At 45.4% G+C, this 23,114-nt stretch overlaps 1 protein-coding gene across 2 annotated transcripts in view; it reads right to left on the reverse strand.

The window, feature by feature from the left end:
• Positions 1 to 23,114, reverse strand: part of LOC122791309 (toll-interacting protein) — a 486,753-nt gene that overhangs the window by 360,379 nt on the left and 103,260 nt on the right. For both annotated transcript variants that reach the window (XM_044059011.1, XM_044059012.1), the window contains exon 3: positions 10,071 to 10,253. In XM_044059011.1, the coding sequence (XP_043914946.1) occupies positions 10,071 to 10,253 (183 nt within the window). The remainder of the gene's footprint in view (positions 1 to 10,070; positions 10,254 to 23,114) is intronic.

Consider the following 23,114-nt stretch of genomic DNA (forward strand, 5'->3'; position numbering starts at 1 on the left):
GGACTCCTCTGAGGAAAGCTGCAGGGGTGGAGGCTGCTCTGGTGGAGTGTGTCCTGACCTGCTTGGAAGAGGCTTTCCATGCTGTTTGTAGCAGAAATGGATGCAGTGCATTATCCATTTGGAAATTGTTTGTTTGGAGATGGCTTTGCCTTCTGCCCCTGTACCAAAGCTAACCAGCAATTGATCAGACTTTGAGGGATTTAGTCCTGTCTAGGTAGAATCTGAGCTGTCTGTGCACATCTAGAGAGTGCAGGATCCTTTCCCCCCTTGTTCTGGGGATGAGGGAAAAAGGTGGGCAAATGAATGGATTTGTTGAGAGCCACACTGGACACCACCTTGGGCATGAAGGACGGGTTAGTCCGGAGGGATACCCTGTCAGCATGGAAGATGATGAAGGGTTCCATAGCCATGAGTGCTTGCAGGTCAGAGACTCTTCTGGCTGAAGTGATGGCCAGAAGGAATGCAGTCTTCCAAGAGAGAAATTTTAGCTCTGCAGGAGAAGCTGGTTCGAAAAGGGCAGGGTGAGCTTTTCCAAGACAAAGTTAGGGTCCCAATCCAGTGTTGGTGCCCTTCTGGGGGGGCCTCAAGTTGCTAGCCCCTCTGAGGAATTCTTTGATCAAGGGGTGTAAGAAATGAGGCTGCTCAGTGGGAATATGAGCAAAAATAGCAGAGTCATGAATTTTTATAGAGGAGAGAGAGAGAGACCACTGTGTAGTAGGTCAGCTAAGTAATCCAAGATGAAAGGGATGGAGGGCTGTGCTGTATTGGCTCACTTAGCCTGGATCCAGGTTCAGAACCTTTTCCATTTATCTGCATAGGACTTTCTGATGCCAAGATGTCTGGCCTCATGGATAACATCCAGAACCTATTTATGGAGGATGGCAGATTGGTTCGGGATTAGGGAATAAGCCAAGCTGCCAAACTGAGTGTCTGCAATTGGGGATGCATGAATTCCCCTTCCCTCTAGGTCAGGAGGTTTGGAATCTGAGGAAAATGCCATGGAGGCAGCGGGGACAGGCTGCACAGCAAGGGGTACCAGTGTTGTCGGCGCCAGTCTAGAGCTATGAGAATGGTCCTTGGTTTTTCCTTCCTTACTTTGAGCAGTACCCTGGGGATGAGAAGTAGGGGAGGAAAGGCATAGACCGATAGACTGACCCAGTGGAAGGACAGGGCATCCACTTTCCAAGCCATGCAGTGATGCTCCCTGGTGCAGAATTTGCTGAGCTGATGGTTGGTGTGGGAGGCAAAGAGGTCGAACTTTGGGGTTCCCCATTTCTGAGTTAATAGGGTGAAGGTACTTTTGTTACGTTGCCACTCGTGTGAGTCCAGAAGGTTTCTGCTTAATTGGTCTGCCAGAGAGTTGAGAGAGCCTGGTAGGAATTGTGCTAACAGGTGTAGTTGCATGGAAGAGGCTGTGAGTCAAAGGGTCATGGCCAGCCTACATAGAGGGTAGGCACGAGTCCCCCCCTGCTTGTTGATGCATCACATCACAGTGGTGTTGTCTGTTTTGATCAGGAGAACCCCTGGAGAGAGAAGGGATTTGAAAGCTATCAAGGTATGTTGCACAGCCATCATCTCTTTTTGACTGATGTGCAGAGGGATTTGCTGTGGGCTCCATTAGCCCTGTATGCACCTGCCTTCCAGGTGTGCACCCCAAGCATAGTCTGATGCATCTGTGGTGAGGGTCTGGGTGGTGGTGGTGGGGGGGTAGAGAGAAGGGCAGTCCCTTGTTGTGGGAGCATGCTGTTGCCCACCAATGAAATTCCATTCTGAGACGAGGAATTATAGGTAGAAGAGTTTCCGAGTCTTGAGAATGTTGACACCAAAGGCTCTTTAGGTACCACTGAAGTTTCCTCATATGCAGTCTGGCATATGGAATGAGTAGTATGCAAGATGCCATGAACCCCAGAGCTTGCAGGATCTTCCTTGAAGACAGCTGGGGCCTGGTGGCTAGTTGAGAGAAATAGGCTGTCAGGAAAATTTGTTTCTCTGGTGTAAGGTATGCCATCTGGGATGCTGTGTCCAGACTTGCTCCCAGGAAGATTATCCTTTGGGTGGGCACCTGTTTAGATTTATTTTCATTGATTGTGTACCCTAGGGAGGTTAGTAGGGTCTATACAAAGGCCAGGTGCTTGAGCAGATTTTCCTGGCTGTCTGCCTGAATAAGGCAGTCGTCTACGTATGGGTAATTTGAATATTTCTTTATCTGCAAAAGGCAATGGCCGGAGCCAGACATTTTGTAAAAACTCTGGGAGCAGTCGATAAGCTAAAGGGAAATGCGGAGAACTGAAAGTGGTGAGATCCTGCCCTGAGGCGGAGATATTTCCTGCAGGATTCCCTGAAAGGAATGTAGAGGTAGGCCTCTTTTGGATCTAAGGTGGCTAGCCAAGCGTCCTTGGACAGCATGGGTAGCAGCTGCTGAAGGGTGAGCATTTTGAATTTTGGGATCACCAGGTAGGTGTTTAGAATGGATAGATCGAGGATGGGGTGCCAGGTGCCCTCTTTTCTGGGCACCAGAAAAAGTATGGAGTAGAAGCCTTGGCCTATCTTTTCTGCAGGAACGTGCTCTACTGCCCTCATAGAGAGCAGGGAAAGGATTTGCTTTTGAGCCTCTGCCCACTGATTTGGTAATAGATCCGGGAACCCTTTTGGGGTTGGAAGGGTGTGGAAGGAAAATTTGTATCCCTGAGACACAATGTTCAGAACCCATTGGTCCTTGGTAATGGTGTCCCAGATGCTTGAGTGAAAGGAGAGTTTTCCTCCTAGGGGTAAGTGAAGGTGGGCGGGGGGGTGGAGGAGGTGAGTCATCGTGAGTTCTTACCATAACGGGGTGGCTTGGAACTCCCTGATTTTGAAGTGGAGGTAGTCCACTGCTTAGATCTCTGCATTCTCTGGGGCTGCTGTTTGGCGGGGGGGGGTCTGTTTCCATGGGGCCTAGGCTGGGCCAGTTTACTCGGAGCAGGAAAGGACCAGTGCTTGGAGGGACAATGCCGGCTGGACCTGTAAGAAATCCTTAACTGTTTACATAGATTTCGCTTTTTCTTCCATCTTTAAGACCTCTTCTGCCTTAGTGCCAAATAAGTTATCTTTGTGCAACGGGGGATCCAACAATTTAGATTTGACATGGTCTGGCAGGGGTTGTTCCTTAAGCCATGCAAGTCTTCTAATGACAGATCCAGTGACTGCTGCCCTGCAAGAAGCTTCTAGGGCATCAAAACCAGAGTGCAAAGTGCGTTTAGTTACTTGACTTGCAGAATGCATTAAATCTTGTAAATCTTTAGATTCTGCCCAAGCAGGAAGGGAAGACATTTTTTGTTTAAGGAGTTCCAAAGTATGTTGCTGCAATTTCAGCATACGGAACTGACAATTTAGTGCCCTGATAGCAAGAGTAGCCGAGGTGTATACTTTTTTTACCCCATCTGTCCAATGCTCGAAATCCCGGTCTGAGGGAGTGGGATTCTTAGCAGACGTTGATTTAATCCCTTTTGGCCCTTGAGAAATGACCTCAGGGTCAGCTGTTGGATTTTTAAAAAGATATCTGTGTGAGTCAGGGACTCTATAGTACCGGTTTGGTTTTCTGGGAGCAGGAGGTAGGGCGTCAGGAGTCAAGCTGAATTCAAGGAAAACATCGTCCACAACCATCCAGGACTGGGAAGATGGCCAAGGGTCTGTGGTGCGGAAGATCTAGGAATTCCCTGAATCTCTTTTTAGACTGAGGGTAGTCCTGACTCTCCCATTGGAAATGCTCCCTTAAAGTATGCAGGGTTTCCCCAAAGGAAAAATCCTCTGGGGGAGAGGCTGAAGGAATGGAGTCCTCTGCATCAGAATCCTCATAAGTGGAGAGTGGTTGCATGTCTTCACAGTCAGATGCATCAGATTCATCGGACTCTTGTTCAGACAAAACTACAGGGGACAGATCGCTTTTCCTTTTTGAGGGGGTAGCTTGGCTTCCCCTGATCAGCATGATAAGGTCTTCTGCCATTTTAAGCATTTGAGACTGAGGCAAGGTAGCAGGAGTCTGAAAGTGGGCCATCTGTTTCCTGGGTGTGGTTCGAACCCTGGGCCTAAGAAACTGTCATTTTTGAAAGACCGGTAGTTGCGAAAGAAGACATCAGTTTGTGTCGAGATTCGGTAGTGTGAAGGACTTCCTCGGAAGCCGGAGCCTGCTCAGCGTCTCAAACTCATCCAAGGTAGAGACAACCACAGGATCCTTAGTCGAAGAAAAGTTTTGCGGCATACCAGACTCTGAAAGGGTCACGGTAGAGCCTGCAAATCAACTGAAGTGGGCATCAGGGGATGCGAAAGCACCTCACTGAGTACCGGAGGACTGACGACTAGCTTAACAGAAGCGCCGTCGGTAGGTTTGGACCTGTGCGGTCTGTCTCTGTGTTCATCTTTATGCTTTTTTCGGAATATCTGCTGTCGGATGGCTTAGCAAAGCCATATTGGAATTAGAGGACTGTAAACAAAAACATCTGGCTACAACAAGGACCTGACAACGGATAGCTCTAGCATTGAACAAAGCACAGAAGCGACAACGGGAGATGTTGTGTTCTGGTTCTAAACAAGTGATGCAGTAAGAGTGGAAGTCTCGGTGTGGTATTTGCTTTCCACAGGAGAGACAATTACTAACTTTTCTGACATCGGTTAGTGCAAGAAAAAAGGATCCCCAATAGGGTAGTTAGCTTTATAAGACTTCAACTTCAATTCGGAGATGAAAACTCAGGTATCAGCTGAACGGCACTCGTGCAAACTGCATCTGCTTTGGGCTCCATGGCAAGAAAGACTGATGTAATGGCGCCGGCTTCCTTACTTTATACTACTGACGACCTGACATCAGTCCTCAAGCGACAGCAACTGATGCAGAAATACAAAGTCTCTGGTATTCGGGCCGGCCGAGGGCCACCCTGGCAGGGATAATCCAAATGTGATGACTGCAAAAGTGAAACACGAAGAACATCTGGGAATCAAGGCTGGGTTGTTTGAGAAAGAATGAAAACGGACAACACAGATGGAATGTTATGAAGAGCGCATAACTTCTTTATCTGATGATGTCCATTTTCATTTTTATCCTCAAACCTGTGGGACAGAGTCCACAGCTACCTTATACCCTGGGTGGACTCAGTATGTTCCTAATGGACCACTGAACCAAAGGAAGCTCTTCCCTTGGAGACCAAATCCAATTTGTAATGAGTAATAAAGTATGAGGGGGTAGTCCAAGTAGCGGCTGCACATACATCTTCCATGGACACTCTAGACTGAAATTCTGATGAAGTTGCCATGGCTCTACTCAATGGGCTCACTAGGGTTTAGAGAATTTCATACCTCATTTCTTGTAAATGTAAGAAATCAAATCTGTGATCCACCTAGTCAGTTACTTTGGATGCTGGATTTCCGAGATTTACATCCGAAAAGGAGACAAAAAGTTGGTCAGACCGTCTTACACTTTTTGTATTATAAAGGTAAAAATGTAATTGCTTATGAATATCGAGTAAGTGTAGCAGGTATTTTCCTTAATCTGAAAATCTTGGAAAGAACACTGGTAGATTAATGGATTGGTTGATATTGTTATCGGACACTACTTTAAGCAAAAAGGATGGATCAGTATGTAATGAAACCCTGTCTTTATGAAAGGTCAAATTTAGTGGTTGAGATGACAACTGAAATTCTTCTTGCAGATGTTTTTACTACCAAAAATATAATTTTTCGAGAAAGGAAGTTCAGATTACATGTAGTTGCAGGTTCAAAGGGGGATTGCATAATTTCTTGCAATACCAAAGTCAGATCCCAAGGAGGAATAAGGGTCTTTATAAAGGGTTTAAGCAAAAGAACCCCCCCTTAGAAAAGTTTTACACAGTTTATGTGAAGCAAGTGAATATCCTTGATATCCACTGTGAAAATTGGAAATTGTTGCTGTTTGCACATTTATTGTAGAAGAAGCTGCTCCTTCGTCAAACAATTGGGTTAAGAACTCAAGGATCCTATGAATTGGAGCTGAAAATGGGTCTAGGTCATTCTGCTGTGCCCAGAAAACAAATCTCTTCCATTTACTAGAGTACAGTTTATGTGTAGAAGGCAAATGAGAGAACAAGACAATGTGATGACTGGAGAAGAGAGCATAGGTTGTCTGGCTATTAATGAAATTGCAGAAACCAAGCAGTTAGCTTTAGTTTGTCATGTCTGGGTGAATCATGCCTGTCGAGTGACACAGAAGATCCAAGGTTGGATCCAGAATCCACGGCTGTGTCAGTAAATGAGGTCAAAGGAAGGAAAACGAAATCTGTCAAGGGCAGTATAGTGCAATGAGGATTACTTTGCTCTTCAACCTGCTAGCTTTCTATAGAAATTTAGGGATTAACAGATCAGAGGAAAGGCATACAGGAGACTGGGAGGGCAATCATAAAGAAGAGCATCCCTCGGGGATTCCCCTCACAGGAGGATCGGGGCAAAATAGATGCTGCACTTGATTAGGGGAGAGATGAAAAAATTGCAGCAAGGCTGGCCCTATTTGCGGAACATCCTTTCCGCAACTATGTGATGTAGGGACCACTCATGAGGCCTCAGAATGCATCTGCTGAATTTGCTGCTATCACACTCGACTTCCCTAGAATGTGCATTGCTATGAAAATGCAGTTGGATGAGATCGCCCATTGCCACACACTCAATGCTTCTCAACAAAAGGGGTAGGATCTGGTTCCTCCTTGTTTGCTGATGTACCAGACTACTGGCATGTTGTTTATTTGAAGTGCAACTTTCTCTATGGGCAGAGCATTCTGGAAATCTTACAATGCTAGCAGCACTGCTGGAGGGTTGGTTGATCTGTGTTCATTGTCATATTTTGAATATAGATAGTTTAATGCGTCACTATTAATGCTTGTAAACATTTTGACACCAATGTTTTGATGGTCAGTATTTGGATTTGTATTCATATAAATATATATATATTTATTTACATACAAATACATAAAAAGCAACAAATTAAATTATCACAAACCAAAATCATTGAAAAAGTACAGTGGTGTCCCACTTACTATAATTTTAGATGTTCAAGTAGCTCAGTGGTGCAGTACTAATTGTTGGGACTTTCTGCCATGCAGAAGTCCATGACCGGCCCAATCTCCAGAGTCTTAGCATCATCCCAAACGGAAGACTGCTTTATGATCAACAAAGAGACATCGAAGTATAAGAAAGGTACATATTTTCTTGCCAAATTTGTCCAGGAGTTTGCTCTCCCTGTCATTAGGTAATGGGTGCTGGGATAGTCCTTCAATAACTTCAGAGGAGAAAATAGAGGGAACAGCTTTAGGATTTTTGTTGAGATGTTTGTGTGGCTCAAGAACCCTGAAAATCCTATCTGGTTTCCTAGAAGCAGACTGTAAGAAATATGGGTGAAAGGCTATGTCCTCAAAAATGCTACCTAACAATATGTGTATCAGAGGAATAGCCAATGGTTACAAGGAAGGTAAGCTTACTAGTTCTCTACAGTATGTCTGAGCTTGGCAGAACTGCTTACTTAGCTAGTTAAAGACTTCTTTCATTTTATTTAACATGTTCCCAGCGGAAAGATCCTCTGGCAGAGAGACACGGCTGCATGTGGCCCAATTAAGCAAATATTTCCTAGGAGTCTTACTTGTCCTTTTGGTCTGAGCTAGGGAGATTTTGGAAGTCTGCCAAGGTTCTCTGGTTTTAATGAAGGCCATGAATTCCTGTGCTGTCTTAACCAGGTCCTGGACTTCAGTCTGTGACCCACGGACCGAAGGCTGAGGCGAGGCCACCGCAGGGGTATATTTTGGTTTTAATGGTTGTTTAATAAGAGTGGCCAAGGGATGCAGTCAACTGAGCCTGACTGCGGAAGGAACATCAGAAGTCAGTAAAGGGATGAGGTCTCCTTGTGGAACCATTTTTCAGATGTTAGAAGCTGATGCCTGTGTAGTGACATCAGACCAGACTGATGTGTAAGCGGTGGTGGTAGTTGTGGGAAGGCAAGGGGACTGTGGAGGCCTCTTGAGGGGTCACGACAAAGGGTTGAGGCCCAGCATTTGTCTATCCTGGGGGCTGAAAAGGTCCTCAGCTGACGTAGAGATAAATACAATCACTTCTGTTGACTCAGGATCCCCACTTTTTTTTTTTTAATATCCTTTTGCTTTCTGGATCACACCAGCAGTTGGAAAGGTAGCAGTACCTGCAGAAGACAAGGGTTGCAATGCCACCAAAGAAGCAGACAACAAGGATTCCATATGAACAACAAGGACCTCGGCCCTGTGTTTACAGATTTTTACACGGAATTTAGCTCAGTCAGAGCAGTTACAGACATCGTGCTAAGGCCTCAAAGAAAAGAAGCAAAACAAGTGAAAATCTTTATGCAGGATTTGCTTCCCATAAGACAAGAAGTTATTAACTTTTCTGAACATTAAATTAGAGAAGAAATTTCTCCAATGGGGCACTTATCTGTCTACAAGTAGAGGAGCTCTGGAAACACATGCTGACCGACAGACTGCGAGTACATAAAAACACATGTGAAGCACAATGGACTGCATGGCTAGAAAGAACTGAAGATTACATGGGATGATAATAAGACTCCAGAAATCAGGCCGGTCACAGACTTCTGCATGGCAAGAAGTCCCATGGATTAGTACTGCAACACTAACTATGAAGAACATCTTATTTAAGCAAATTACAATTTCAAAAAAATCATCAAAAAAGAGCAACAGGAACACGAAAAACCTTTTTCTGTTTTGCAACTCCATGTAGGAGGGTGTTCACCCCCACACCCTCTTAATTTAACTCTATCCCTGCACAATTACTTAGAAAAAGAAAAAAAAAAGATCACTTACTGCAAATCTCTGGTGAGGCACAAACACAAACTGCACCACCACAGATGGTCTACAGATAACACCAATCATCTGTTTTAACAACTGTCCAGATTAAAATTTATGTACATTTCAACCCAGTATTAGTTCATCATTGTACAGCTTCTACAGTTTTGTACGATTTGTGATTCAACAAAATGAGTTCAACAACTTTTTTTCAATTATTTACAATTCAGTGAAAATCATACAAAGTTGCAGGTGATCACTGGGTCTGTTACTTGCACAATACTCAGATATGCAGACCTTGGATACTATACTGTCTATTAACACATAATTTATAATATTGCAGTGACCCAGATTCATGGATTTTGATCTCTTTCACAGAAGAACCATGGTCTCTAACAGAAAACTGTCAGAATATGGAAGCTTGGTGACTAGGTGGGGACCAAGTGAAGCACAAGCTCTATGGTGAGAATACCCTTCAGACTCCACAACATGAACATTCATGTGCACACAATGAAACTAAATAATAACATAGGAAGAGGAGGACTTGCCTAATAAACTTGTGATTTTAGCCTTCTTGTTCTATGTCACACTCATTATAGGAAAGTAGCTTAAGAAATTGGAACACCCAAGCCTAGAACAGTAATGAAAAACTACCTAAATGGACAACGATATATCAGGAATATAAAATGCAATGTTTCTTCTGAACATACATCAGCAAAACAACTTTTTAAATGTATATCAAGGTGATAATTCATACGCAGCCTTGTATAACAGAATGATTCTTGTAAAGGGAGTTTTAAATGGATTTTCGTTACACAATCCTTGATTTGTGGTAAGAAGTCATACTATGCTGCAGTAAAAATATCAAATGATGACAAAGTAATCTTAATAGTAAATACACAAACAGCTTTTAAAGAATCGACAGCAAACTTGCACATCTACGGGGCATTACAACAAACAGTGTAAAAGAGCCTGAAGGACATTGAGCAGGTCTGTAATGAAGGCTAGTCCTGCCAGTGATAATGATTTTTCCAAAAATGGCTCTGAAAATTAGCCCTAATTTACTCCGATACTGCTGACAGTAGTGCAATACAGTTAGCTATAGAACTACAAAGGCAGAATAATGAAGCGTTTCTAAAATTACTTTCTGTTTTTAATGCATAAATATCCATAAAAATAAATCAGAAGCCCATCCCCAGGAACACCATCCAGTTAAACCTTCACTGGCATCCATATACAACACAGAGTCCTCACCTCATCGAAAATCTCAAGGTAGAAAGAGTCCACACCAGGAGGGACAGTACACTGAACAACCTTATTCCAGCGAGGATTCTTTGCACCATTATGTGCTGTAGGCGTTTCGTATACAGCATACCCAAGGCGTATCCTGCAGTAGGGATCCATCCGTGTCATACCATAATTCTTTGCTAACTTGGCCTACAACAATAACAAATAAATAAAAGCAAATTAATTCATTAAGCCTGCTGCATCAATAATAAATAAATAAAAGAAAATTAATTCATTAAGCCTGAAGTTCAGTCATGGTCCAACTCCATTCCCAAAAATGATCTTGACAGCAACAGTAAAGCTCAACAACAAAAAAATCCCACTGTAGACAAGATGTGTACATGTCAGATTATACCACTTAAAAGGAAATATCCAAAACAAGAAGTTATGTACTCACCATAACGTTCAATGTATGGAGTCCATCTCGCCTCACATTCTTACCAGTGGGTTCGGAGCCGAATATCGGCTCCGACTTGGCCGATTTTTACTAGCTCAAAGTCTCTCATTGGCTGGGCTAAGAGGGTATCCCATGGTGCACTGCTCCCTATCCCCAGATCTAGTTTGCTGCGAAACAATGTATACACTTCATACACACCTCACATGCATATAAAACAGTCATAAAAAGGGACTCAGCAGGTGACAACCTATACTCCAAATCTTATGCAAATCCTGCAGACAGGGGGAAGGTGGGAGGGTAAGTAAGAATGTGAGGCGAGATGGACTACATACATCGAATGTTATGGTGAGTAGATAACTTCTTGATGTTATGTAGTCCTATCTCGCCTACATTCTTACCCGTGGGACAGCGTCCCTAGCACCTACATCCTGGGTGGCTCATACGAAAATACTCCTGAGAACTGTGGAACCAAAGGAAGATCTGCCCCTGGAAACCACGTCCAATTTGTAATGAGAAACAAAGGTGTGGGGAGAAGCCCAAGTAGCTGCAGCACATATATCATCCACTGACAACCTAGCTTGAAAAGCTGTGGAAGTGGAAACAGCCCACATGGAATGTGCCTTGACTGGAAATGGCAAATTTTTATCTCCTGCCTGATAGATGAAAGATATGTAACTGGCTATCCATCTAGACAGTGTAACCTTGGATATCGGAAAACCCAATCGGTTTTCTGACAAGGATACAAAGAGTTGGTCAGACTTACGAATATCTTTTGTCTGGTGTAGATAGAAGCGTAACTGTCTATGCACAATCCAATTGGTGAAATCTAAATTCTGCCTTATTAGAGAAGTGGGGAAAAAAGACTGGCAGCTCAATGGACTGATTAATGTTAGACACAGAAGCCACTTTAGGAAGAAAAGATGGGTTTGGTCTAAGAGAGACCCTATCTTTGTAAAAGATTAAATATGGGGGCTTGATGGAGAGGGCTTGAATTTCCGAGACCCTCCGAGCTGAAGTGATAGCTACCATAAATGCTGTTTTCCATGTTAAGAATTTTAACTCACAGGTAGCTGCAGGTTCGAAAGGTGGCAGTGTGAGTGCTTGAAGAACAAAATTGAGGTCCCAAGGCATGACTGGTTCGGACACTGGGGGATGAAGTAACAGGGTACCTTTGAAGAATGCTTTGCATAGTCTGTGGGCCATAAGACTAGGTTCATTCACTTCGTGGAAATTAGATATTGCCGCCAGTTGAACTTTGATGGTGGCTGATGCGGATCCCTGATAGAAAAGCATCGACAAGAATTCCAGAACTGAATCTATCGGGGCTGTATAAGGATCGATACCTCTGGAATGAGCCCAGATGGAAAACCTCTTCCATTTGCTAGAATAAATTTTCCTAGTGGGTGGCTTATGGGAAGATGATAGAATATGGACTACCTCCGGTGGAAAATTATGACGTCTGACTAGCGATGGAAGTGGAGCAGTCAGGCAGTCAACCAGAGAGTCTTCAGAGAGAGGTGGAACTGTCCCGACATGTGTGTCAGTAAATCTGGTAGAGGGTCCAGAATCCAATGAGTGTCCACAACGTATGGTTGAAGAAAGGGGAACCATACTTGCCGAGGCCAATGTGGGGCAATCAGAATCATTCTGCTTCCCAAGGATTGAGCTTTCTGAACCACCCTTGAGAAAAGGGGAAATGGAGGGAAAGCATAAAGCAGACCGGAGGGCCAATCGTGAACCAGAGCGCCCCTGGGTGACTCCCCCTGTGGGGGGATCAGCGTGAAGTAGTTGCTGCATGGGCTGGCAAACAGGTCGCAGCAAGGTTGACCCCACCTGCTGAAAATTCGCTCTGCAACCAGGCGATTCAGGGACCACTCGTAAGGCATAAATATTGCTCTGCTTAGCCTGTCCGCTATTACGTTGGACTTCCCCGGAATGTGCCTCGCCACCAGAAACCGTTGGGAAGCTATTGCCCAATTCCACACTCGCATGGTCTCTCTGCATAGGGGGTATGATCGTGTACTCCCTTGCTTGTTGAGATACCACACTACCGACATGCTGTCTGAGTGTATCGCAATAGTCCCTAGAGGAAAAACTCCCTGAAGTGCTTGCAACACAAGAAGCACTGCTCTCATCTCTAGGACGTTTATATGCGAATGTATCTCGTGTTCTTGCCACGTGCCTTGGACTGTCCTGCCGAGATAATGCCCCCCACCCCACCCCATCTGGGAGGCATCGGTGGTCACCGTGGCAACAGGGACGGGAGGAACAAATGGCTTTTCCCCGGTCAAATTGTTGGTGCATAACCACCAACGGAGGTCCTGCTTGCACCTGTCTGCGATTAAGATGGGATGAGATAGTGGAAGCCTTTGTAGAGACCATTGGACAGAGAGGAGCCACTGAAGAAGTCTCATGTGTAATCTCACTAGAGGGACTAGCATGACAGTCGCCGCCATGGTCCCTAGGAGTTGTAGAAAGTACAGGTTTGTACCTACCATAAATGTATTTGTTCAAGTGCTGATACAGCTGCAGTCATAACAGATGGGTTCTCCTGCAGTCAGGCGGGTCCTCGGTCGGCCGAATTCCAAAGTCTAGGTCCGGCGTCGGTTGTCGTCGCTTCTTCCCTGACGTCAGTGCGACAGGGGTATAAGAACCAGCCGACACCATTTTCTTCAGTTTTTCTTGCCCCAGATGTCAGGTGCCCCCAGAAGGAAGGCAATACATAAATGTATGTAATAAAGCAATGCAATATAATCAAAATACAGTAGTTGCAAGCAAATACACCATAAATGAATACCCCAATCAGGTTGTATGAGGAGGTGTTAGCCAATAGGCCTGTCCCAAGAGGGGAAGGAGGGAGGGAAACCTGGACTGCAGCTGCATTAGCACTCGAACATCTACATTTATGGCAGGTACAAAACTGTACTATGTTCATCGTGCATACAGCTGCAGTCATAACAGATGGGTAGAATCCCAAAGCTAAGAAAGGGGTGGTAGGCACTAGGTGGAACTAGGAGGAGCCAGGATGCCCTGCAAGACTCCAGTGGCAAAGCCTGCTCTAGTTTTGGAGTATAATGGTAGGTGGTAGTGCTTGGAGAAGGTATGCACAGAACTCCAAGTGGCTGCTTCCAAAATATCTTTGGTAGGAACTCCTCTGAGGAAAGCTGCAGAGGTAGCTGTGGCCCTTGTGGAGTGAGATCTGATGCCTGCAGGTACAGTTTTACCATGAAAAGAGTAACAAAAGCGTATGCAGTGGGCTATCCATTTTGAGATTGTCCGTTTGGAAATTGGTATAGCATAGAACACAAAGAGCTGTTCTATTTTTCTGAAAGGCTTTGTTCTGTCCAAATAATAACGCAGCTGTCTGTGGATGTCCAAGGAATGTAGTAGTCTCTCCCCTTTGTTTTGAGGATTAGGGTAAAAGGTAGGTAAGTGGATAGCCTGATTCAAAGCTACCCTGGATACCACCTTTGGCATAAAGGACGGGTTGGTTCGTAAGGAAACTCTGTCCTGATGGAAGATGATAAAAGGCTGCACAGCCATGAGGGCTTGTAGTTCCGATACCCTGCGAGCTGAAGTGATAGCCAGAAGGAAAGCTGTTTTCCAGGACAAATATTGCAAATCTGTTGAGGCAGCTGGCTCAAAAGGAGGCAAGGTCAGCTTTTCTAGAATGAAATTGAGGTCCCAAGCAGGCATTGGTTGTTTCCTTGGGGGTTTTATATTCTTAGCCCCTCTGAGGAACTGTCTTAACAGGGGGTGAGAGAATAAAGGTGGATCAGTGTTGTATTCTGCAGAAATGGTTGAGGCATGGATTTTGATGGAGGAAAATGAAAGTCCACTGCTTAGCAGCTCAGCTAGATACCGTAATATTTGAAGTAAATTCAGTTTTCCAGGATTCTGGCCCTTTTTCTCATTCCAGGCACAAAACCGTTTCCATTTTGCGGAGTAAGCTTTTCTAGTAGACGGCCTTCTGGCCTCCAAAATGACATCCTGCACCTCCTTGGAGAGTAGGGTCTGTTGCGATGTTAAGGAATCTTCCATGCGGCCAGATTGAGTGTTTTCAGCTGACTGTGAAGAGTTTTGAAGCTGTGCTGAGTCAGAAGAAGAGGCATTAGAGATAGGGTCCATGGTGGGGAATGTGTCAGGCTCCTCAGGAGTGGGTACCAGTGCTGTCTTGGCCAGTCTGGAGCAATGAGAATCATCTTTGGTCTGTCTGCTCTGGTTTTTAATAGAACTTTGGGCAGCAGAGGAAGAGGCGGAAAGGCATAAACTGTCATTGTTGTCCAACTGAAAGAGAGAGTGTCCACTCTCCAGGCCTGTGGATGAAAAGTCCTTGAGCAGAATTTTGTCAATTGGCAATTTTTGTGGGAGGCAAAGAGATCTATGTCTGGCCTTCCCCATGCTTGTATTATCTCTGTAAAAACTTGAGGATGCAACTTCCATTCGTGTGGATCTGTCATATTTTTGCTTGGGTTGTCTGCCAGCATGTTTTCCTTGCCTGGCAAGTACTGCGCTTGGAGTTCGATTTGTAATTCCAGAGCCATGTTCCAAAGTGACATGGCCAGCCTGCATAGGGGGTATGAATGGGTTCCTCCCGGTTTGTTTATGTACCACATTACTGTGGTGTTGTCTGTCCTTATCAAAAGTTGACCTGGATGCAGAAGGTCTTTGAAAGCTATAATAGCCTTTATTACTGCTAGCATTTCCTTTTGATTGATGTGAAGGTGCTTTTCTTTTTGGGACCATTTGCCCTGAATGCACCAATCTGTCATGTGCGCCCCACAGGCGTAGTCCGAGGCGTCTGTTGTGATGACTTGATTTGCTTGAGGCTTGCAGAATGGGAGACCTGTGTTTGTTTGGCATGCTTGAGCCCACCACAGAAATTCCTTTTGAAGACATGGAATTAGTGGTATTATTGCTTCCAAACTGTGGCTGTGTTGAGACCATAGGTTTTTCAGGTACCATTGAAGTTTCCTCATATGCAGCTTTGCACATGGGATTAGTAGGATGCAAGATGCCATGAATCCCAGAGCCTGCAGGATTTTCCTTGCAGTCAGCCTGGTGAAATTTGCTAGTTTTCTGAAGTATTGAGTTAGTTGCCCCTGTTTCTCTGGCGTGAGGTAGGCCATCTGGGTGTTTGTGTCCAAGTTGGCACCCAGGAAAATTATTTTCTGAGAGGGTATTAGCCTTGATTTCTTTTTGTTGACTGTGTATCCCAGAGAATTCAACAACATTATTACAAAAGCCAGATGTTTCAGAAGTATGTGCTTGCTGTCCGCTTGGATCAGGCAGTTGTCCAAATATGGGTATATTTGTATCCCTTGAAGTCTGCAGTAGGCAATTACTGATGCCAGGCATTTCGTGAATACTCTGGGCGCAGTAGATAAGCCAAAGGGCAATGCAGAGAATTGATAATGGGTTGAACCTGCAAGAAATCTGAGGTATCTTCTGCAATTTTGTCTGATTGGGACATGCAGGTATGCCTCCTTGAGGTCCAATGTTACCAGCCAAGATTCCTTGCCCAGCATGGGAAGAAGCTGCTGCAATGTGAGCATCTTGAATTTTGGTACAAGTAAAAATGTGTTTAGGATGGATAGGTCCAAAATAGGTCTCCAATCTTTTCCCTTCCTTGGTACCAGGAATAGTCTGGAATAAAAACCTCGACCTTGTTCTTGAGTAGGTACCTCTTGAATAGCTTTCATGTCCATGAGATCTGAAATTTGTCTTTGTACCTCTGCCCTTTGATTGTGTGGCAGGTTTGGCATGCCTCTCATTTTTGGAAGGGTGTGAAAATGGAATCTGTAGCCTCTGTTTATAATGTCCAGGATCCATTTGTCTTTTGTGACAATATGCCAATTTTTCGAAAATAATGCCAGTTTTCCGCCTAAGGGTGCTGCCATTTGAGCATTGCTTGGCATGCAAAGGGGAAAGTCATTGGGCTTGCTTTCTGAATGGCTGCGAACTATCCTCACCACCTCTTTGTGTAGGAGCTTGCCATTGTCTGCCTCTAAACGATCCTTGAGATTGCCCTCTGCCCCTCGGGCGCCTGTATCTACCTCTTTGGGGTCTGTCCATGGCTGGAAAGGACCAATTTTTGGAAGGCCAATTTCTACTGAAATGTGGAGGCTGTACCTGTAGAAAATCTTTCACTGTTTGCATTGATTTAGCTTTTTCTTCCATTTTCTTTAATACCTCCTCAGCTTTAACACCAAATAATACATCCTTTTGTAGAAGGGTATCTAGTAATTTAGCTTTGACATGATCTGGTAAGGTTTGCTCCTTGAGCCAGGCATGTCTACGTATGACTGATCCTGTAACAGCAGCTCTACATGAGGCCTCTAGAGCATCAAAACCACATTGCAAGGTATGTTTACCCACTTGTTCTGCACTATGCATCAAATCCTGCAACTCCTTCAAATCTGGTTGTTCAGGTTGTGACATTGTGCTTCTCAACTGTGATAACAGAAACTGTTGGTACTTTAACATATGGAACTGGCAGTTTAATGCCCTCATGGTTAAGGTGGCCAAGGTGTATACCTTTTTTCCCCACCTTTCTAAAGATCTGGAATCTCTCTCGGAAGTTAATGGATTTTTAGCAGTGGAGGCCTTAATTCCCTTGGGGCCCTGTGAGATAGTTTCTGGGTCAGCCGCATGGCTTTTGTATAGAAATTGGTGTGAGTCAGGAACCCGGTAGTACCTGTCAGGCTTGATTGGGGCTGGAGGTAAAGAATCCGGGTTAAGGCAGGCCTCCGAATACACATCATCTAGTATGTCTAAGACAGGAGGTATAGCCAGAGGCCTGTGCTGAGGGAGCAAGAGAAAATCCCCAAGCCTTTTCTTGGAATCTGAAAACTCTTGGCCTTCCCAGTGGAAGTGTTCCCTTAAGGTATGCAAGGTTTCCCCAAATGAGTAATCCTCGGGGGGGGGGGGACAGAGGGAATGGACTCCTCTGCATCAGAATCTTCAAAAGGGGAGTAAGAATGTTCCTGTTCATCCGAGTGCTCTGAAATAATGGAGGCCTGGTCAGAGGAGGGGGATTCTTCCTCCACTCTGGGCCTTTTGTCTGAGGGGGGTTGAGAATCCCTGATAAGAGTAATTAAATCCTCAGCCATTTTAAGCATCTGTTTTTTAGGCATGGGGCCTGGAGAAGGACCCTGTGTAGCTGGTCTCTTAGAATGCATGGCTGCTTTAGACTTAGTGAAAGCCTTGATGGAAAAAGAAGAGGAAGGTCTGAAGACACCTTGAGAGGAGGCAGACCTGTCTATATTTTGAGTTTCACCACCAAGAGTGGCTTCGGTATCTGTAGTCGGGGTGTGGGCCGAGGAGCCTGCGACCTCAGGCACAGAAGACACCGCCAATGAAGTGTCGTCGGTAGGCAGGGGCTGCGTAGGCGCCTCGCTGAGAACCGGACCACCTGTAGTCGTCTTTGGCATGGTGTCGGTAGAGGCCGTGGACCTCGTGTGTCGGTCCTTATCTTTGCGTTTTTTAGACAAAGCTGGAGTCGGAGTATCCGACGACATAATATAGTTAAATTTTTTGCCAAAATAGTGCTGGGCGAACTCCGCCCGACGCTTAATGGTGCGTTTGTTGAATGTAGCACAAAAACGACAGACCGAGACGTCGTGGTCTGGGCCTAAGCAAGGAATGCAGAGGGAATGAAAATCCTTATGCGGTATTTGCTTCCCACATGAAATACAATTATTAACTTTGTCTGACATCGGTCAGAGGCAAGAAAAGTTTCCCCAACAGGGTACTTAGCTTTCAAGAAGACTTTGGTTGCAAAATTTTTGTAATTTCAGGAGCTGGCCGACCAGCACTTGCTAACTGCTTCTGCTTCGGGCACCGCGCGGCAAGAAAGACTAAAGAAAATGGCGTCGGCTGGTTCTTTTATACCCCTGTCGCACTGACGTCAGGGAAGAAGCGACGACAACCGACGCCAGACCTAGACTTTGGAATTCGGCCGACCGAGGACCCGCCTGACGGCAGGAGAACCCATCTGTTATGACTGCAGCTGTATGCACGATGAACATCCACTCTTGTCTGTGCTTGTCTGAGTGGTATCAGTATATGAATTTGTCGTTGCAACACCATGATCCTTTCTAGTGGTAGGAATGCTCGCATTTGAATGGTGTCCAGCTCTGCTCCCATAAAGGTGACACGCTGTGAGGGCAATAAGGCAGATTTTTCCCAGTTTATCGTTATGCCCAATTGATGACATAGACTGATGGTAGCATCCTTCGTTTGAACTAGTTGATGCCTGGTGGGGGCGGTAAGGAGCCAGTCGTCCAGGTATGGAAACGCCTGGAATCCTTGACGTCTCAAGTGAGCCGTCACCACTGCCATACATTTGGTGAACACACTGGGGGCTGTGGTGAGACCAAAGGGCAGGGCTCGAAACTGGAAGTGACTGGCTCCCAGCCAGAAGCGTAGATGACTCCTGGATGCTTTGTCCATTTTGATATGGTAATAAGCATCCTTGAGATCGATGGAGCACATCCAAACTTTCTCTCCCAACAATGGGAGGATTGACTGTAGAGTGAGCATCTGTAACTTGGACTTGTGTACGTAATTGTTGAGTTGACTGAGATCTAGTATGGTTCTCAGGTCCCCTGTTCTTTTCGGCACCAAAAAGAATCTTGAGTAAGTCCCTAATCCGATTTGGTCTGAGGGGACTGGTTGGGTGGTTCCTTTTTCCAGCAGCCGAGACACCTCTGAGGCTGTTTGATCCCTTTGACTGGGTGGAACGTCTGGGATTTTTCTTATTGGCAGGGGTATTGAAGAGAATGGAATGAGGTAACCTCCAGAAATTATCCTTAGTACCCATTGGTCCTGGGTGATGCTCTCCCAAGCTTCCAGGTATAAGGAAATTTGACCCCCGACTGGCTCCGGTAAGCGCAGTCGGGCAAACCCTCAGGAATGAGAGTATGGAGAGCCGCGAAAGGAGTTGTGGTCTCCCAAATTGCTGGGGCGACGTCTCTCTGAGTAATCCCCCCTCCCCTCCCTTTGGAAGGGGGTTCACCTTGTGCGGCAGGAAAAAACCCTCTGATTTCTTGAACCACACCCCCCCCCCGCTGGGCCTTGCGATAAGGCCTAGAAGGAAGGGAAAAACGGACCCCAACGGCAGACAGGGTCTTTCCCTCTTGCTCGCACTTGGTGTGTGTGTCTTTCACTTTGGTCCCAAACAAAGAGGAACCATCAAATGAGGCATCAGTGAAGGAAGACTTGAAGGCCTCCGCGAAGTGACACAGGCATAGCCAGGCTTGCCTTTTAAGGGCAAACCCTGAGCTCACCGCTCTACTCGCTCCTTCGGCCGCATATGAAATGAGCCGCATGGATGAGTTAGTGATGGAGGTGAGGGTAGAAACCTGTGCGCTAACCGTCTGAGCTACTGCCTCAGGTATGTTACCCGCAAGAGTATCTCCCATTTCTTTGAGGAGATCTCTCTGGAGCCGAGTGAAGTGAGATAAATAATTCAGCGACCGTAAGGTGAAGGTTGCTGAAGAAAGGGTACACTTCCCGTACCGGTCCATGGTCCTAGACTCCTTGTTAGGAGGATGGACTGACTAGGAAGATTCTGCGACTTCCTTCTGGGTGGCTGCCGCCACCACCATGGCATCTACCGGGACTCCTTTTGATAGAAACTCTTTTCCCTGGGGTGCGGACAGGAAAGTACAGTTATGTACACCTACCATAAATGTAGATGTTAGAGTGTCTTCACTGTTGCAGTCATGACTGTAGGGTTCTCCCCTGCCGGCAGGCAGTCCTCGGTCGGCCAGAATCCCAAAGTCTGGGTCCGGCGTCGGCTGTTGAACCATGCTCCCTGACGTCAGCGCGCCAGGAGTACAAAGCTGACAGACAACGCCATCTTCTCCAGTTTTTCTTGCCCCAGATGTCAGGAGTCCCAAAATGAGAAAGGTCCCATATCCTTTGCAAATACACCTCAGAAAAATGGTGAAAAAAGGAACCACACAAAAGTAAAAATAAGAGGGGACAGGAGGGAGGGAAACCCAGACTGCAACAGTGAAGACACTCGAACATCTACATTTATGGTAGGTGTACACAACTGTACTATGTTCATCGTGTTTCACTGTTGCAGTCATGACTGTAGGGTAGAATCCCAAAGCTGAAAGAAAGGGAGGTGGTCATAAAGAAGAAGGGGCGGCTAAAAGGCCCTGCAAGACTGCAGAGGCAAAGCCTGCCCTAGACAGAGTAGACAGGTAGATTGTAGTGCTTAGAAAAAGTATGCACTGAACTCCAAGATGCAGCTTCCAAAATGTCTTTGGTTGCAACTCCCCTGAGGAAGGCCACAGAAGTGGCAGCAGCTCTGGTGGAATGAGTCTGTATACTCCTTGGGATTTGCTTTCCATGGTGTGAATAACAAAATCTGATTCCATGAGCAATCCATTTAGAAATGGTCTGTTTTGAAATGGCTTTACCTTGGGAACTTGAAGCATAAGAAACAAACAATTGTTCTGATTTTCTGATGTCCTTGGTTCTGTCCAGGTAAAAATGTAGTCGTCTGTGTACATCCAAGGAATGCAAGATCCTTTCCCCTTTATTTTGAGGAGTGAGGAAAAAAGTTGGCAAGTGGATAGTTTGATTTAAAGCCACTTTGGAAACCACCTTAGGCATGAAGGTAGGATTAGTCCTCAAAGACACCCTGTCTTGATGAAAAATAATATAAGGTTCCACAGCCATAAGAGCTTGTAACTCTGAAACTCTCCTGGCAGAGGTTAGGGTTAACAGGATAGCTGTCTTCCAAGATAAAAACTTTATGTCAGAAGAGGCAGCAGGCTCAAAAGGAGGCAAGGTTAGTTTTTCCAAAACATAGTTGAGATCCCAAGCAGGAATGGGAGGAGATGTAGGAGGTCTTAAATTCTTAGCTCCTCTGAGAAACTGTCTCATGAGCTGATGGGAAAAGATTGGAGGATCTGTATTATAATGAGCAGAAATAGCAGAGGCATGTATCTTAATGGAAGAGAAAGAGAGACCCTTATGTAAGAGATCTGTCAAGTAAAGTAAAATTGAAGGAATGTTCGGAAGAAGAGGATCAGAATCCTGAGCCTGCATCCAGGAACAAAATCTTTTCCATTTTCCTGCATAAGATTTTCTAGTGCTAGGATGTCTGGCTTCTAAAATGAATCCATTTCCGGTAGGAAAGAAGAAATCAAAGGCCCTGGATTAACCAGGCCGCAAGGCTGAGAGTTCTGACATGAGAGTGCAGAACCTGACCCTGATGTTGGGACAGAAGGTTCGGAGACTGAGGTAAAACCCAAGGGGGCTCCAGACATAGGTTTTTTAGAGTTGGGTACCAAAACTGTAGAGGCCAATTTGGGGCCAGCAAGATTATCATCTTGGGCTTGTCCTGTTTTATCTTTAATAATACCCGTGGAAGAAGAGGAAGAGGCGGAAAGGCATATCCCGAGAGGTTCCTCCAACTGAATGATAGGGCATCCACTTTCCAAGCATCTTTGTGGAAAGTCCTGGTGCAAAAATTCTGTAGTTGATGATTGAGATGGGATGCAAAGAGGTCTATGTGAGGACATCCCCAGACTGCTGTTATCATCCTGAATATTTTGGTGTCCAGCATCCACTCGTGTGGATCCGAAAGGTTTCTGCTCAGACTGTCTGCCAGGAAGTATTGCTTCTCTGGTAGAAACTGAGCTTGAAGGTCCAGATTGCAAGCTAGAGCTGTGTTCCATAGATCCATGACTAGTCTGCAAAGGGGGTAGGAATGAGATCCCCCTTGCTTGTTTATGTACCACATAACTGTGGTGTTGTCTGTACGTATTAGTAGTTGTCCTGGTTGTAGAAGATTCCTGAAGGCCATTAGAGCTTTCTGAACGGCTAACATTTCCTTTAAATTGATATGCAGGTGCTTCTGATCCTTTGTCCAAAGGCCCTGCAGACAGTTGCCCTGAAAATGGGCTCCCCAAGCATAATCCGAGGCATCCGTGGTTAGAATCTGAGTGGCCGGAGGCAGACAGAAGGGTTTCCCTTTGTTTAGAGTACATGCCCTGGACCACCAAAGGAATTCCTTTTGAAGGCAAGGCAGGACGGAGGTCAGTATGTCTAAACTGTGGCAATGCTGAGACCATACACTTTTTAGGTACCACTATATTTTCCTCATGTGTAGTCTTGCATATGGTACAAGAAGGATGCAGGAGGCCATGTAACCCAAAGCCTGCAGGAATCTCCTTGCAGATAGCCGAGTTAAAGTTGTCAAGGTTTTGAAAGTTGAAGCCAGCTGTAATTGTTTTTCGGATGTCAGAAATGCCATCTGGGTTGTGGTGTTTAGAAGAGCACCCAGAAAAGTTATCTGCTGTGAGGGTGTCAAATTTGACTTTTTTATGTTTACAGAGAATCCCAGGAACTTGAGGAGGTTCTGTACAAACTCTAGATGCTGGAGTAAGACATCCTTGCTGTCTGCCTGAATTAGACAATCATCCAGATAAGGGTAAATTTGAATTCCCTTGAGTCTGCAGTAAGCTACTACTGGAGCCAGGCATTTGGTGAAGCCCTGGGCGCAGTAGACAATCCAAACGGCAACGCAGAGAATTGAAAGTGCCTCGATCCGGCCTTGAACCTGAGGTATTTTCTGCGTTCCTGCCTGA

Source organism: Protopterus annectens, chromosome 17.part0, assembly GCF_019279795.1.
Source record: "Protopterus annectens isolate FY-2018-M chromosome 17.part0, PAN1.0, whole genome shotgun sequence".
Lineage (NCBI taxonomy): Eukaryota > Metazoa > Chordata > Ceratodontiformes > Protopteridae > Protopterus > Protopterus annectens.